Here is a 16850-nt window from a genome sequence, read left to right on the forward strand (position 1 = left end):
GTTTTGCTTGTTATATATATATTATTGTTAAATACACCTAACAAATGATTTTTTTTTTATATATTATATCGATAAAAATACGGCGCAAAATATAATTTTGCCCAGGGCGCAAAAATTCCTTGTTACGGCACTGTTCTGTTGTGGTAGACCTCATTGTTTTTGGTGACAAACAATCTGATAAAAATGAACAATAGTCAATTTATTTGATAGATTTGAAATAACTAAATAGAAACTCTGTTGATTTTCACCTGAAAAAAATGGTAATACTTCATATTTTAAATTTTTATACATTTCTGGCTATAATATTATAATTATAATGATATATCATAGTAACTTTTAACATTATTATACTTTTTATTTTTTTCGTCGCCATTTTTTCATCTGGAATGGGTATATAGTCACAAAAGTTTAGCCAATATGGCGACCTGGGGGCCGCATTTCTTATTGGCTTAAAAAAACGTATGATGGATCTACCTGTATATTTCTATTATGTACATCAGAGAATTCAATAGCAAAGTACATGTGCCAGTGCCACTCTAAGATTCCGGAGTAAAGTCTCACATTTACACACATAACTTATAAAATTTGTCTGTGCAACGCTACATTGTTGATTTTTAAAACACCTGTTGATATTTACGTCCACGTGTGTGTGTGTGTGTGTGTCTAAAACATGCTAATATTGCTAATGCCATGGATCAGGTCCAGCGTTGCCAACGACCCCATATTTATGGGATTTTTCCCATAATTTCAACTTTGAACCCATAATCCATAATGACTATCGCATAATCCATAATTGGACATATGACCCACAATAAGAATTTTTTTTTTTATTTTTGTGAAAATTTTTTTTTTCTTAACTTTTTCTTTTAACGTTTTTAATTGAACCGATTGTCGATACTGTAAAATCCTATTTGTAGTAGTTCACAGCAGTCCATAAGAGTTGCAACTTGTAGCTGCTTGTAGCTGGCCTATCCAAAGCTTCGACACAAATATTCTGACCAATGATAGAACTGGATAGAACTTGTATTATACAGAAATTATTTTATAGCCTTGTAGAAGACGTCAATGATAACCAGCTACCGACAAACAAGGTATTGGTGACATTGATGGAGTCATGTTGACGTGAATTGTTTTGTTGTGAATTATTTTCTTTTTTTTCTATGATTTAAATATTTACTGTATATAAATTCTGATATTATTTTATTATAACTTATTATATTACACTATTTATTATGGATGAAGAGGTAAGCAAAAAAATATTGAATGAAAATTTTATTATTGTTGATTTTTATAAGTCATTTGACAGCTCATGAATAGTATATTTTAACCTGCTATATTTTTAAATTATTAGATAAAAGACTTGCCACCAAGTAAAAAACGCAAGATATCAAGTTCTTCAACAAATGAATCCAAGAAAAAATTTGTCGAGGGATGGTTTAAAAATCCTTTATTTAAGAACTGGATAGAAAAAGTTAATCATGATATCCATAAAGTAAGGTGTAACAAATGCAAACAAAATATGACTGCTGATATTTCAGTATTGAAAAAACATATTGAATCAACTCAACATAAAAAAAACACGATAGTTGATAAATCAACATCAAAAATTACTCAATTTATAAAGAGTACAGATGAAGATGTAAAAGTAAAAAAATTAAATGAATCAGTTAAAAGTGCAGAGATAATGTTGGCTGCTTTTTTTGCTGAGCATACAATACCATTTCGTGGATTTGATCACTTAGTTCCTGTACTCAAGAAAATGTTTCCTGACTCAGAAATAGCTAAACAGCTTTCTATTGAAAGAACTAAAGGAACAGAAATAATAAAAAATGTGATTGGAGAGACAGAAAAAAACGAACTAACACAGATAATGAATAAAAAATGACTTAGCATATTAACTGATGAAGCTACTGACATTTCAACAACAAAAAAACAATAATAAAAAAGAGGAAGGAAAGGAAAAAATTTCAGTTACCGACGTAAATCCATAATGGCGTCCGATATCCCATAATTTGTTTATTTGTCGCATGGAGGTGTATACACCTCCATGATTTGTCGCTGGGGATCCCATAACGGGTTGGCATTTTGGCAACGCTCTGGAGGTCTAACACGTCTCGACCCTCTGTAAACCTTCATCGCCAATACGTATAAAATTTATTTCTTTCTGATTTGTTGTCTTATCATCAATATTATTTCATTATTATGTATTTTTTTATGCTAAAAAAATGTAAATTGACAATAAATATAATCACTCCAAAATAATTGAGTCAGATCATTCAACAAGTGGTTGTAAATAAACAAATTATTTGATCTTTCTCAATCTTGTATATAACTTACAACAATTTATTAATATGATTATAAAATTCAGCTCGTAAGAATGTGATAACACTATTTTTAATAACAAATAGGAGCAAAATTATTTTTTTTCTATGATAAATATAAATGACAAAAAATTAAGAAATTGAGTAAGTAAATCTTAGTTATAAAAAATTGATGTCCCTGAAAACAGCCAATTTTTGCTTGTTGTTGTTGTTAATAATCGTGGATCGATTACTTGGAGTTAGTGTATCTGGTAACTGCCTTGGTGCCTTTACTGACGGCATGCTTGGCAAGTTCACCAGGAAGAAGAAGAAATTAATAGCTTATACATCTATCTCAGTATATTTTTTGAAATTTTTTTATTTAAAAAATTCTATTCAGACAGTGAATAATAAGAAAAAAAAAAAAAAAAGACGACTGTATTTTTTTCAACACTGTTGGAGTATGTACATTAGGGTGTTTTTTTTTTTTTCGATATTTTTTTTTCTCTTCACCCATCTTTATACAAGTTCATACAACTCTGAATCATGCCCAGAAAAAATTTGAACTCAATTGAAAAATATTTAGAGGTGGTTCAGGAGTCATTTGTTTTTTCCATTTGATTAACATGGGGTTAATACACTTCATTCACTATTTTGATCATGGAGGCTTTAATTTTCGACCGTTCAAGTTCACGTTGGTCTCATTTGATAGAGTATTAAATTCTATAGCATATAATATTCATAGTTTTGATCATTTATAATTAAAAAAAATAGTGAAATAATGCTTCAAAAAGGTAGTATTTAAAATTTTTTTGAAAAACAAAATTGTAAATGATCAAAACTATGAATATTATATGCTATAAAATTCAATACTCTATGAAATAAGACCAACGCGAACTTGAACGGTCGAAAATTAAAGCCTCCATGATCAAAATGGTGAATGAAGTGTATTAAACCCATGTTAATCAAATGGAAAAAACAAATGACCCCTGAACCACCTCTAAATATTTTTCAATTGCGTTCAAATTTTTTCTGGGCATGATTTAGAGCTGTATAAACTTGTATGAAGATGGGTGAAGAGAAAAAAAAATATCGAAAAAAAAAAAAACACCCTAATGTACATAGACTGGAAAAACACGTGTCATTTTATTTAAAAAAAAAGAACAATAAATAATTATATTAGTTGAGAAACAATAATATGGGAACAATACTAAGACTGAATATTTATTCGAAATCTCAAATAGATTTATCGTCTTTGTAGATAATACCAACGCGTGTTAGCATATTAAAATTGTCTATATTCATGATGCCTAGTTTATATCTATTTGATGACTTTATTTGTTTTTCAATCATGAAAGTGTTCTTATCATTTGTTGGTTGCCCTATATTTATCTTCGTTTTTAATTATTATTTATTGAATTTCTGAAATAAACGGTTTTTTTTTTGGCTTCAGTTCTAGAGATGATTATGGTTTTCAGTTTCTTGCAATTTATTCACGATTTTATTATTGTAAAAAATAATGATTTATTTTTATAAATCATATTATGTACATGTGCAATGATCACAAAAGTTATTTTAAAAAAGGAATTTGAAAAAACTAATGTTTTGAATGCTGTTATTATCTAATGAATAAATGTCAGTGATGATATTAAAAAAAGCAGATATATCAACAAGATAACCACTGTCAATGAGATCACTTGTGAGTTTAGCAAATAAAAAACAATTACCATCTTCGTTATATTAACATGTTTGATTTGACTAGATGAGGATTTTTTGTAAAAATCATTAACTATAATTAATCATTGCTGTGACATGTCTTTGTATTGTTGAACTTTGGGTAAAATGATAATTAATATAATGAGGGAGACCACGAGTTAGGGTGCAGGAGCAACATATTCAATATTATGATTTGGTGATTCCAATTCCAGAACAAGTTTCTAATCAAGATCCTAGAAAAAGTTTTAACAATATTTAATTAACTTTGTTATAATTTTATTTGTAATAAAGATTAATTAATATTAAAAAAATGTTACTTGTTGATTGTGATTTAAATTTTTCTGGAATCATTGCTCCTATAACAAGTGGATTGACATCTGTATAATCTATACAAAGTATCTTGTTACACCATTTTTAACAGTACACCTTGGTACAGTTTGATATCTAAAAAAGAGTTTATTAAAAATTAACATTGAAACAGATGTTGAATCAAACTTGGTAAGATAATAGTAGGGTTGTTTACTTACTTGAGTCATTGCACTTCTTGTTGAAAGCATCAGGAAGCTAGTTTTGTCTAAATAAATAGCCATGGTGCATCAGACTTAAAAGCATTATTACCTTGGTGTTGAAAGTAGATACTTGTACAGAGCTAATGAAAGCAACTGAAATAATAAAAATTAATAATATTATTTATACATTATACTGGTTAAAAAATATAATTGTTTATTGATATTTTTGGTAGAACGAATATGATATCAACAAAATTACAAGTTGAAAGGTTAACCATTGATGACTCATTAAAACTTACTGTTTTGAATTATTGTTGTTACTTTGTACTCCAAAATTTTTACTCCAAATTTCAAAAATATAAATGAGTATAAATTTCAATTATTCATACAGCAGCTTGATTAGTTGACTAAGTTGAAGGTACATTCTTGCTAATATTTGAGGCTTCAGCTGGATTTTTCATTTCACTCCAGTCAATATCAGCATCACAAATATGTCAGGATCATATTTATCACAAGCACACGTTTTTTCTTTTTTTTTTATAACTACTTGATTAACGTCTATTGAATGATGATGAGTTTTAAATTATTGTTTTCACAGTATTGTTTAGTTGCACTTGCCAAAAATAAAACTCGTACATCCTGACACTTAATTTTATTTTTTTATTCAACACGTTTCTGTTAAGACTTAAGGTTAATGCTCACTAGTATTACCATGTTTCTCGTTGCACAAAACTATTTGACTATACTACCGTCATGGTGGATAGACAATCTTTATTGCTTTTTTTTTTTTTTAATTTTATTTTCGTCGTAAATATATTTTTATATATCCCATCACAAATGTAAGTAACACAAAATTGAGTAAGTTTATCGTAGCTATAAAAATTTGATGGCCCTGAAAAGGGCCGATTGGTTTATGTTGTGTCGGTTGACCAGTTGTTTACTTGGAGCTAGTGTACTTGGTGACAGCCTTGGTGCCTTCACTGACGGCATGCTTAGCAAGTTCACCAGGAAGAAGAAGACGAACAGCTGTCTGGATTTCCCGGGAGGTGATGGTTGATCTTTTGTTGTAGTGAGCCAAACGGGAAGCCTCAGCAGCAATACGCTCAAAGATATCGTTGACGAAACTGTTCATAATGCTCATGGCCTTGGATGAGACACCAGTGTCTGGATGAACTTGTTTCAATACTTTGTAGATGTAGATTGCGTAAGATTCCTTCCTCTTCTTTCTCCTCTTGGACTTGTCAGTCTTGGTGATGTTTTTTTGAGCCTTGCCGGCTTTTTTAACAGCTTTACCACTTGCTTTTGGAGGCATGTTGATAGTTTAAGGATCAACTTGGAAATTGTGAGGGTCGGCGTTTTTCGGCCGCTTTTAACTGTTTTTTGTTGTGAACAGCGCACCAATAACGTTAGAGAACGAGCAGTTGTGAGCAAGGGAGAGTTGTGATTGTTGCGCTGTTTACAATTTTGTTGCTATCTTTTACTAAAAGAGTGACTAAAAGGGTGAAAACGCCACGCGATTGGTGCGCAGTTGCGGCAAAAAAGTCCATAAAAGCCGTGTTTCAGGGCCTCAACAGTATTAGTCGTCTCTCACACGCCTTACAGGTCGTGTATTCATTAAGCATCAAGTTTACTCCAAAAACTCCAAGTCATCATGTCTGGCCGTGGCAAAGGTGGTAAAGCAAAGGGAAAGTCAAAGACTCGTTCCAACCGTGCTGGACTCCAATTCCCAGTTGGTCGTATTCATCGTTTACTCCGTAAAGGTAACTACGCTGAACGTGTTGGTGCTGGTGCACCTGTCTACTTGGCTGCCGTTATGGAATATTTGGCTGCTGAAGTTCTCGAGTTGGCAGGTAATGCTGCTCGTGACAACAAAAAGACCAGAATTATTCCACGTCATCTTCAATTGGCCATCCGTAACGACGAAGAGTTAAACAAACTTCTCTCTGGTGTAACCATTGCCCAAGGTGGTGTCTTGCCAAACATCCAAGCTGTTCTTTTACCAAAAAAGACTGAAAAAAGCAGTGCTTAAATTCAACAAGCCATTAATATCAAACCAATCGGCCCTTTTCAGGGCCATCAATTAATTCAAAACGATATGTTATAATCTTTGAATTTTCGTTCAATACGATTCATAAATTTTCCTTCTTTTTTTTAAAAAAAAAACAAATTCTGGATTACTCTAGAAATTTAAAATAATTTTTCTGTGGCTTTTAGAACAATAAAAAAAATAGATACTCGTTACCAAATTTTAATTAAAAAAACCAATACATTTTTACTCCATAAATTTTGGAGTAATTTATTTGTTTATATTTTCATGCACACATGTTTATGATTTTGCTCCGAAATTTTGGAGTAAACTTAATGCACTCGTATGCATATGTACTTATATTGGTCGTCTGCGCAACGCTCAATTATTGATTTTTCTCAAGACTCACACAGCGTTGAACACCTGTCGATCTCTATGTGTATGTGTCCGACATACCAATGCCTAGAATTTATAGAAATGGGTTCCTTTAATAGATAGTATTTTTCGACAACAAATCGGAGCAAACAAAATTTATTATAGGTATATATATAAGATTTATTTCAATCAAAATAATTTTGTATTTAATTTATTGTAAAAAAAATAATAAATGTAAATAATTTGATTTATGAGCAAATGAAATTTAATTGATAAAAAAAGAAATTGTAATTGCTATGTTATTTAGAATGTTTTAAGCTTGAAAATAAATCAAAAAAAAAAATTTGTTTCAACTTGTTAACACCAACAATAAGAACGATCGGAGTCGCAGATAAAAATATCAGGTCTAATATATATATCGGTTGAAATTGAATAAATATTTTCTAGTTAGATCAATTTGATGGCCCTGAAAAGGGCCGATTATTTTTGTTGATGTTGATATGATACTCTAAGCACGTTCTCCTCGGATACGACGTGCTAATTGAATGTCCTTTGGCATGATAGTAACACGCTTGGCGGTTGCACACAAGTTGGTGTCTTCAAAGAGACCAACAAGATAGGCTTCACTTGCTTCCTGGAGTGCCATAACAGCTGATGACTGGAATCTCAAGTCGGTCTTAAAGTCCTGAGCAATTTCACGAACAAGACGCTGGAATGGCAACTTGCGGATCAAAAGCTCAGTACTTTTTTGATAACGACGAATTTCACGAAGAGCTACTGTTCCTGGACGATAACGATGTGGCTTCTTGACACCACCGGTTGCTGGTGCACTCTTACGAGCAGCTTTGGTGGCAAGTTGTTTACGTGGAGCCTTACCTCCAGTTGATTTACGGGCAGTTTGCTTTGTACGTGCCATGGCGATTACAGAATAGAGAGACCGTAACGTGTTACTCGGTTAAAGAGAAGACGTAAAATGTGCTCCGAAAGGTAAAACGCGTGTTTTTAAGCATTTTGGAGCAGTGGTTTACTCTATGCTGATTGGCCGATGGCCTATAAAGAGTTAATACACCTTGTTCATTGGCTCTCAGTCAAAATATGGGGATACAACATGCTTCGAAAAGGCTTTATAAACAGCGTCGTTTGCTCCGAAAATCACATTCAGCTGTTAGTTCTCCTTCTCAGTTAAGTAACACCAACTCTATATTCATTCAACATGACTGGCCGTGGTAAAGGAGGCAAAGGATTGGGAAAAGGAGGAGCAAAACGTCATCGTAAAGTATTGCGTGATAATATCCAAGGTATTACTAAACCAGCAATTCGTCGTTTGGCTCGTCGTGGTGGTGTAAAACGTATCTCTGGATTGATCTACGAAGAGACTCGTGGTGTACTCAAGGTTTTCCTAGAAAACGTCATTCGTGATGCAGTCACATACACCGAACACGCCAAGAGAAAAACAGTCACTGCCATGGATGTTGTCTATGCATTGAAACGTCAAGGACGTACTCTCTACGGTTTCGGAGGTTAAGCTCCACATCAGCAATAAAAAAACCGGCCCTTTTCAGGGCCATCAAATTTATTCAACGTTTGCTTATTATTCAATTTTTAACATTATGTTTTTACGAATATTTTTTTTTTTTTTTATTCAAAAGTTTACGTTTACTATATAAGATTATGGGCCTGGACAAGACAATATTTTTATATTTTGTTCATATTATTATGCTTTTTATAAATAAATAATTTTTAAATATAAAAAGTTTGAGAGTGTCGGGGAACTGAGTTAACTACTACAAGCTCGGATTTTGTATATTTTTAGATATACACTCAGTACTAATTCGCTATTGAATTAATTTAATATAATAAAATGACTTTTACAATGGAAATCCAAGCAGCAAGTTATTATAGATTGTATTTTACACCATAAACAAGTTGAACATTAAGTTTTTTCTTGTCACAATATGCATCCACCAACAATCTAGCTATGATACAAGTAAGGGATGTAAAATAAAATTTATAATAACTTGCTGCTTGGATTTTTATTGTGAAAATAATTTTATTACATCAAAATAATTAAAATCGCGAATTAGTACTAAGTGTATATGTAAATATATACAAAATCAGTATTTTGAGGACAGTCCCTGAATTCAATGGGATTGATGGCAGGGAATAATTTCTCCGGCACTCCTTTCATGCCAGAATAATTTCTCCTTTAATGATCTCATGCCAAAATAATTTCTCTGGCACTAATCCTATGCCGGAATAATTTCTCCGCAATCGATCCCATGCCGGAATAATTTTTCCGGCACTACTCACATGCCGGAATAGTTCCTCCGGCACCACTTTTATGCCAAAGTTTCTTCTCCTTCACCGATCTTATGCCAGAATAATTTGTCCGCCATCAATTCCATACCGGAATAATTTCTCCGCCATCAATTTCATGCCAGAGTAATTTCTCCACCACCAACCTCGCGCCGGAGTAATTTCTCCAGAAATTGGCCAAAAACTATTTTTATCAACAATTAATTAACTAATAATCAAAATTTTTTCTTTCATATCCTCGGCTGTAGATCTTTTCAATACCTTTAATTTAAGCCTCTTTCAAACTCTCTATCTTAAATAGTTTATAAGATATGAACATTATTTATTTTTTGCGAGTGATTTCAATACGTTAGGCTTCGCCTCCGTAAAATATAAAAAAATTATATAATAGTTCATAAAGCATAAATTTATTTAGCTATTTATTTATTTTAGCTTAAGCTTTAATGGATTGATGAACAAATTATTAATAAGTAGTACAAAAAAAAATTGTAAAAAAAAAAAAAATATCTTATATTTCCATAAGAGAGATAGATATGAAGAAAAAAAATTATGAAAGACCTCGACGTATTGCGTTTTAATAACATTAAATGCATGATGTAATTTATTAAACATATAAAAAAACATGAAAAAAAAATCCAATCACAATGTGATAGAACGTTGCCTGGATCAAAAGAATACAGTTGATTTTCAGGTAAGTGCAAAACGTCGTGTTTTTCAAGACCTTTGAATGTCATTCTGTTGTAATAATGTTGTTGGATTGTTCTTCTTCAAATAAGCCTTTGAAGATTTGATAAATAAATTATCAAAAATACCTGCGCGAATGAACTTGTACTCAAAATTATAATAATTTATATGAGCTGACTGCTGATTGAGTTTGCATCAAATCAGTTTTTCCGACTGCTTATGTACAACTCTTATTATGTACAAATCTTGTTATTACGAGATTCAGGAAATACCCAAAGAGCTTATCATACTTATAAGGGTCATCTAGGTCATATATTCTTTTAAATTTTAAGTGTATCGCTGCTGTAGTTCATGATTATAACTCATGTCATCACCAGCTCAAACTGGTTTTAAAAGAAACTATTCGACAACTGACTAAAATCAAGCTTCAAGACCAAAATTTGCGAAGCTTTTGCCAACAAACAACACCTGATAGCTATCAGGTAAAAATTCAGCCCCGGATCGACGTCGATCAAGGCTAATTTCCGAGTGTGATGCTCCGATCGACGCCGAAAACCGAGCCCGAATCTACGTCAAAATGTAACGCTAGCTATTCGACGGCAAAACGAGGTAAATCCGAGGCTAAAACGAGTTCGAAAAAAAAAAAGTTTAGAAATACAAAAAAATTATTGTTTATTTGTTTATATATTAGAGTTTTATTATAAATAATAACAATACCATTAATCATAAATAATTTGACAACAAATTAAGTTCCTTTTTTTTTAGTGATTTTATTATTCGAATCGAATATATCTCGTTTTAGCCTTGATCCGACGTCAAAACGAGGCTAAAACGAGTTAGGCAAAGAATAAGTTTAGAAATACGAAAAGATTTTTGGTTTATTTATTACAGCCGTAATTACATGAGTAGGGAAAAGATGTAGCTAAGAAAAAGATGGAACTAAAGGAATTTTTTAAAAGAAATTACATGTATTTCAGTTGTCAAATGAATAAAATAAATACTAAGAAAAAGCGGTAGCTACACGGAGAGAAATCCGCAGCAAATAATGCTGTAGAGTATCAAACAAATTTTACTGTAGTCTACTGGAAATTGAGAAGTTGCGTGGGGAGGCCACCAGGATCGACTAGAATTTCCTACTACACTACAGTAATTTTAATCAAAATACCAAGAAATTAAGGTGGCCAAAAAATTATTTGGTAAGCAACAAAAATATTTAAAAGGGGTCTTGGAATCCACAAAAAATGCGATTGAAAATATTATTATAATATTTTTGTGAAAAGTTTTCTGGTTACTCGACATTGCGCTAAAATTTTTTTATTTGTTGTTACGTACCAAGTTGAAAAATTAAAATTAAACTATAAAATAACAAAAAAAAAGAAAGAATATGTAAAACCAAAATTAAATAAGCAAATAATCATAGAATAATTAAAATAAATCAACTTGGTATTTCACGTTAATATTAAAAAATCCTCTTATTTTGTTATTCCCTACAGGGTAACGGGTTAGGAGGAAATGTGTATGATTGTAGATGTACCTTGATGTAAGAATAATCCGAAACAATTGTTGAGAGCGTGTCAATCTGGATGATCGCCTGTTGATGTTGGTAGTCTCGAATAATCCAAACGGTAAAATAAACTCGAAGCACAGAAAACAACACCCCGGAGAAATGTCACAGTCAATAATTTTATAGTATTAGGAACAGTCAATTTATAAACGGAAAAATAATAATTTAAACACAAAGATTATTTAATTTAAATTCACTTTAACATTTTATTTATTAGAAACGAAAAACTTCAATTGATTTTATTATTTATTTAATTATATTTGATTTCATAAAATTGATTTAAATTTAATTTAGATATTGTCCAAACAAAAGTTGTCGCAAGAGTGAAGCTCGTTAATTTATCAAAATAATAATTCTCATAAAAATCAAATTAAAAAGAAGGGATGATTTAAAGTGGGAACATCTTGACCAATTATATTTTACCTGTCCCACGATAGTCAGCGTTTAATATTTTACTTAGAGAATTATTTGTAACGTCAACGGATGTAAAATATCGAGTAGCTAAGGTGACTTTGAACTGCGGTTTGCAAAAATAATTTAAAATAAAAAACATAATATTGTGAGAAAAAAGGTAAAATGTTGATTTTGCTAAAATAATCGAAAAATAAAAAGGAAAAATTTTAACTGCTTACTCGGTATTTTATATGCCCTTGAATTCACTAAATATTTTATTTATTTATTTATTTATTTATTGATAATATTGATACCAAGACGTAACAATTCCCCCCCAAAAAAGGTCGTTGTCTGTCTGAAAAACGACAGCAGCGAATAAAAAAAAGAAAAATTTATCTATTATTGGTACATTTTGTTTACTTAAAATTATAAATATTAAACCCAAAAAAAAAATTTCTATGTCCTATTCGAGACCCCTTACGGACGATCAACGGCTAGAATTACTCCGTGCGAGTCGAGCGTGACCTACTTTTTATTTGATTCAAGTTTCATTTCGGTGTGATATTGTTGAGCTTTCATTCTTTTATCTTACCTTGAAAATTATTTAATATTAAATTTATTGTTTTTTTTTTTTTTTTTATTGTTAAAAAAAAAGTATTGTTTTTATTTTTAATTATTGAGAATTTATTGATTGTTTATATTTTTTTATTTCTAAGGTTTTTCAGCGATGTAGAATAAAAATTTTTATTATATTTTTTTAGATATTATTTTTTGTTTATATTTTGATTATTGTTATTATTATATATTATTTTGATTTCAAATTGAATTATTTATTGGTAAATCAGCCGCCCACACGGAATTAATTAACCACCGACGCGCGCAGTAAGAAATACCTTACAATTTTCTAAGCTAAAATTTTTATTATTATTCTATTTTTGTTTGTTGTTTTTTTTTTTTTTTTAATTTTTTAAAAATTTTTTTGTAAAATTTCATATTAATTATTTATTTTTTTTTAAATATTTTTTTTTATTTTATTTTATTTGAATATTTAATTAATATTATTGATTAAAATATTGTATTTTACTTAATTATTGAATATTCCCCTTTTTTTAAAATATTAAAAGTGTAATTAAAAATTCAAAGTAAGATTCAAATTTTTTATTTTTACGAATCTTTATATTATTTTTTGTATTTTTTTCTTGAAAAATTTTGTATTTTATAAAATTTCATAATTTTTTTGTAATATTCTACTAGTTTTTTTTTAGTAAATTTTCATATTTTTTTGCAGTAAATTTATGTTTTTTTATAGTAAAATGTAATGATGAAATCTAATTTAATTTAAAAATTATCATTTTTCCCCCAAAAGTACAAAAAAGGTTTCATTTAATTTTCCCATAAATTAAGTTCAAAAGTTAATTAATTTTCCCCATAGAAAAATTTATATTATTTAAAATAAAAAATTAAAAAATGTAAAAGATTTCAAAAAGAATTATAAAATACAACTTATTTTATTCTTCTTCAATGTACTCCACGATGTCCTTGAATTGTAATTTGTTACCCCTGTAACCTGCTTGTATTGTCTCTCCTCTCCGGCTTTCATTGTCGCGGCTAGCTTGATGAACTCCCCTCAATTTCTTTTCTGATGCATGTTGACTGATGTTGCTTTCTTCTTTCACTGCTCTCTCTTTTTCTATATAAAAAATTCAATATAAAATTTAAATTCATGAAATTAGCATTCGACTTCTATTTATTTTACCTTTATCGTTATTAAAAAAATTTTATTATTTCAAAAAAAATTTAATTTATCTTTTGTTTTTGATTTTAGCATTTCCCAAAATATTTTGTTCATGTTCAATGTATTTATTTTCATGTATTATTTGTGTATTTGTTTTTGTGTAAAAAAAAATATATTAATTCATATATATATAAATATAAAAATTAAATTTTAATTTTGTTAGGAATATTTGTCCCGACAATTAGTAATTTTTTTTTTATTTTTCAATTTTTTCGTTAATTGAACTTTAATTATATTTATTACAAGTTCAATATTGATATTAACATCTTTGCAATTTATTTCTTTATCATTAACTTCAAAATTATTTTTATTATTATTAGAACTTTTTTTTATCAACGTAATCATTATTAACATTTTTCTCGATTTTATTCGCGTGTACGCATATATTTTTATTATTTTTGACAGTTACTTCGTCATTTATTTCATTGTTACTTAAAATACTATATTCTTGGTTACTTAAACATCTAGTTTCTTTATTCTTCAACTCAAAATCTTCATTAAAATTATCATCAATAAAATCTTTGTCATCATCAGACTCATTATTACACATCATCATTTTTATTATCACTTAAATTATACACTAAATATTTTATTTATTTATTTATTAATAATATTGATACCAAGAAGTAACAGTAAATTTGTTTTTTCCATAAATTAGTATGATTATTTTCTTTTTTAACAGAGAAAAATTGATAGGTGTTTTAGTGACTAAAAAAATTCACAAAAACGATAGACAAATTAATGAATTTATTTATTGTAAATAACTTTAAAAAATGAACTTGAATTGACAACAAAAAGTTGATAAATTGAAATCTTAAAAAAAAAATGTTTCTATTTTTTTTTGAATATTGCAAGAGGATTTAAATACCGTTATTTTTATAGCTTGTAAAATATAACAAATAAAAAATGTTTCTCAATAGAAATAGATAATTTTTAATAATCGTCAAATATTTAAATTTTTCATTCAACGAATAACGAGTAATCCCAACAATAAATTATTAACACAAATACCAATTCTCAAACTAAAATTACTCGACATAATTTTTCTGTCTTTGATTATGAATCTTCCCCCACAAAGCAGAGCTTAATTGTATCTGAATTTACTTGATGTTGGTATTTTTAGAATCCTTATAAATTTAGTTTAAAATAGTTATAAATATTATTGAATTATTGAGTAAAATTGATCATGTTACATGAAAATACTGAAACACTCTGAAGACTACAAATCTCTAATCATTACATTATTTTGGAGTATTTGTTAGATTAATAAATGTTTGATAGAAAATAGCGTTAGAAGAGCTTGATAAATTCGAAATAGTAAAAAATAAATAGCGATTTATCATTTTTATATATTACCAAAAATAAAACAGCAGCTGAGTTACTATTACAAAACTGCAGGCAAGTATTTTAACTTGTAATTTTTAGTCAATTAAATACTGTTGCACTGGTTATGCTGCTATGTGTATTTGCAACAACTTGTTTTTTCTTTTCTAGCATTAAAAACATTGAGACCCTGTAAAATTGCATTCAATTAATCTTTTTATTAAAAATTTGTTGGTACAACGGATACTCTGAACATTTGGTGTGTTCGATTTTAATGTTGATGTTGAAGAATATGGTAAAATAAATTAGAAAACCTTGGTCTTCATTACCGTGATCGATCAACAACCAAGAATAGAGGTGCATTGAAAGAGGTGAATTCAGCATATCTACGTTGATCGGATTTGGTGTTGATTAATTTAGCGATTGCCAGGAAATGCATCGACTCGATTTGTTCTCATTGTAAATTGAATATATCGATGCATATCCTCGTTGTAATATGATTTACATTTTTCGTAATTAACACGACGACGTACTTGTGGTGGTTTTTCGTAAAATCTGCAACGACGCCATTGCTCAAGGAAACCTTCTCTTCCCATAATACGATTCAAAACACGAAATGCAGCATCAACATTCCCATTTTTAACCAAAACAGTTCTTGAAATAAATGGTGTGTGTCTCATTCTACAAAAATGTCAATTGAAATAATTAGACGAAACTTCAAAGTAAACACTTTGAAAGGTTAGAATGTCAATAATATTTCATTATTATACACAAGAATTAAAGATTTGTTTGACAAAACAAAAATTGAATTATAAATGATGTTATAATATTCAGTATAGTTAATTAATAATTAATTATATTCACCTGATAGATGAATACAAACTTTTTTTACCAATTTACCAAACAAGTTCTTTTTATTTACAAGTTATTTTTGGTGATGTTTGGTTTGTGCAGCGATGCACAGCTATGGGTAATTCGAAGACTTCTGAGGTTTCATACATGAATGATACGTATAATAATGTATCAAAAGTATCAAATATAAAAAGTTAAAAGTGCCTTCTAGTGCCCTCTTCATTTTCTTCAATATATAAAGGCAGCGTTCTTTCGACAATTTTTTTTAGCGCATCATGACCACGCATTTGCGCAAAGTTGAAAAAGCACGTGAGTTTTCAAGGGGACGTTCCAAAAATCACTCGGAAACCCGGAAGTTCAAGATTGTGATCATAGAAAAGTTTTGATATTTTGTTGTGGTAGACATGATTTTTTGTTCATGTATTTTTATAGGCACAAAACAATAAATTATTATTGTTTAATTATTAATAATAATTATAAAAATACTTTTCACAACTTTAATAAGTAACAAAAGTAAATGGCATTTGCAATATGGCTGTTTTTGTTGTTTACAATGTCTACAGTAACCTCTAGTTACTTTGAAGTTTATTTTATCAATATATTTTTTTGTCTACTGCGCCGCTTCCGGGTTTCCGAGTGATTTTTGGAACGTCCCCCAAGTGTTTGTAAGTGTGTGTAACGCACACATATATACTTTAAAAATTTTACTTGATTCCTCTACTTCTGCGCAACTGCGCGGTCAGAATGCGTGAAAAAAAACTGGCCAAAGAACACAGCCAAAGTGAATCTATTTCAATAGCTTTGAAAGCAATCATATTTAAGATTTTGATCTTTGAAGATCTTGATTTTAATCGAAAATAAATAAGAACTCCTAACATAAGAATGACAAAGTGTGGAATCGTCAAACTACTGAAACATCATTTATATCTTTAAATGCTTGAAACGAAAAAGAGACATAAGGTGTTTTCTTTTGTGTATTTATTTTTTTTTTCCTGTT

General features: G+C 29.5%; 6 protein-coding genes across 9 annotated transcripts; 3 read left to right on the forward strand and 3 right to left on the reverse strand.

Moving 5' to 3' along the window:
* Positions 1-1046: 1046 nt before the first annotated feature.
* Positions 1047-2725, forward strand: LOC122849609. Its single transcript, XM_044148376.1, has 2 exons — positions 1047-1244; positions 1352-2725. Exons 1-2 carry the CDS (start codon positions 1233-1235, stop codon positions 1883-1885), a joined length of 546 nt encoding a protein of 181 aa, XP_044004311.1. The 5' UTR covers positions 1047-1232; the 3' UTR covers positions 1886-2725.
* Positions 2726-5274: 2549 nt separating this feature from the next.
* On the reverse strand, positions 5275-5852 carry LOC122849635 (histone H2B). Its single transcript, XM_044148405.1, has one exon. It carries the CDS (start codon positions 5835-5837, stop codon positions 5463-5465), a length of 375 nt encoding a protein of 124 aa, XP_044004340.1. The 5' UTR covers positions 5838-5852; the 3' UTR covers positions 5275-5462.
* A 265-nt stretch (positions 5853-6117) lies between these two features.
* On the forward strand, positions 6118-6632 carry LOC122849628 (histone H2A). Its single transcript, XM_044148398.1, has one exon. The coding sequence runs from the start codon at positions 6177-6179 to the stop codon at positions 6552-6554; it is 378 nt and encodes a 125-aa protein (XP_044004333.1). The 5' UTR covers positions 6118-6176; the 3' UTR covers positions 6555-6632.
* Positions 6633-7434: 802 nt separating this feature from the next.
* LOC122849665 (histone H3-like) lies at positions 7435-7848 on the reverse strand. Its single transcript, XM_044148440.1, has one exon. The coding sequence runs from the start codon at positions 7840-7842 to the stop codon at positions 7435-7437; it is 408 nt and encodes a 135-aa protein (XP_044004375.1). The 5' UTR covers positions 7843-7848.
* A 255-nt stretch (positions 7849-8103) lies between these two features.
* On the forward strand, positions 8104-8509 carry LOC122849650 (histone H4). The gene has a single exon (XM_044148421.1). It carries the CDS (start codon positions 8140-8142, stop codon positions 8449-8451), a length of 312 nt encoding a protein of 103 aa, XP_044004356.1. The 5' UTR covers positions 8104-8139; the 3' UTR covers positions 8452-8509.
* Positions 8510-11767: 3258 nt separating this feature from the next.
* LOC122849657 (28S ribosomal protein S21, mitochondrial-like) lies at positions 11768-15976 on the reverse strand. Of its 4 annotated transcripts, XR_006373583.1 has the most exons (4): positions 15866-15963; positions 15331-15682; positions 15035-15191; positions 11768-13573 (listed from the first exon to the last, which is right to left on the reverse strand). XR_006373583.1 is itself a non-coding variant. In XM_044148429.1 (2 exons), the coding sequence occupies exon 2, from the start codon at positions 15679-15681 to the stop codon at positions 15418-15420; it is 264 nt and encodes an 87-aa protein (XP_044004364.1). In that variant the 5' UTR covers position 15682; positions 15866-15976; the 3' UTR covers positions 15035-15417. The 4 variants fall into 4 exon arrangements, 2 of the variants coding, with proteins under 2 accessions (XP_044004364.1, XP_044004366.1); XR_006373584.1 differs by lacking the exon at positions 15035-15191 and having other exon boundaries at positions 12016-13573; XM_044148429.1 differs by lacking the exon at positions 11768-13573 and having other exon boundaries at positions 15035-15682; positions 15866-15976.
* Positions 15977-16850: the final 874 nt, after the last annotated feature.

The sequence above is a fragment of the Aphidius gifuensis genome, linkage group LG2, assembly GCF_014905175.1.
Source record: "Aphidius gifuensis isolate YNYX2018 linkage group LG2, ASM1490517v1, whole genome shotgun sequence".
Taxonomy (NCBI): Eukaryota; Metazoa; Arthropoda; class Insecta; order Hymenoptera; family Braconidae; genus Aphidius; species Aphidius gifuensis.

Coding starts and splice junctions, on each gene's coding strand:
- LOC122849650 (XM_044148421.1), top strand. CDS start 8,140: ATGACTGGCCGTGGTAAAGGAGGCAAAGGATTGGGAAAAGGAGGAGCA.
- LOC122849628 (XM_044148398.1), top strand. CDS start 6,177: ATGTCTGGCCGTGGCAAAGGTGGTAAAGCAAAGGGAAAGTCAAAGACT.
- LOC122849635 (XM_044148405.1), bottom strand. CDS start 5,837: ATGCCTCCAAAAGCAAGTGGTAAAGCTGTTAAAAAAGCCGGCAAGGCT.
- LOC122849657 (XM_044148429.1), bottom strand. CDS start 15,681: ATGAGACACACACCATTTATTTCAAGAACTGTTTTGGTTAAAAATGGG.
- LOC122849665 (XM_044148440.1), bottom strand. CDS start 7,842: ATGGCACGTACAAAGCAAACTGCCCGTAAATCAACTGGAGGTAAGGCT.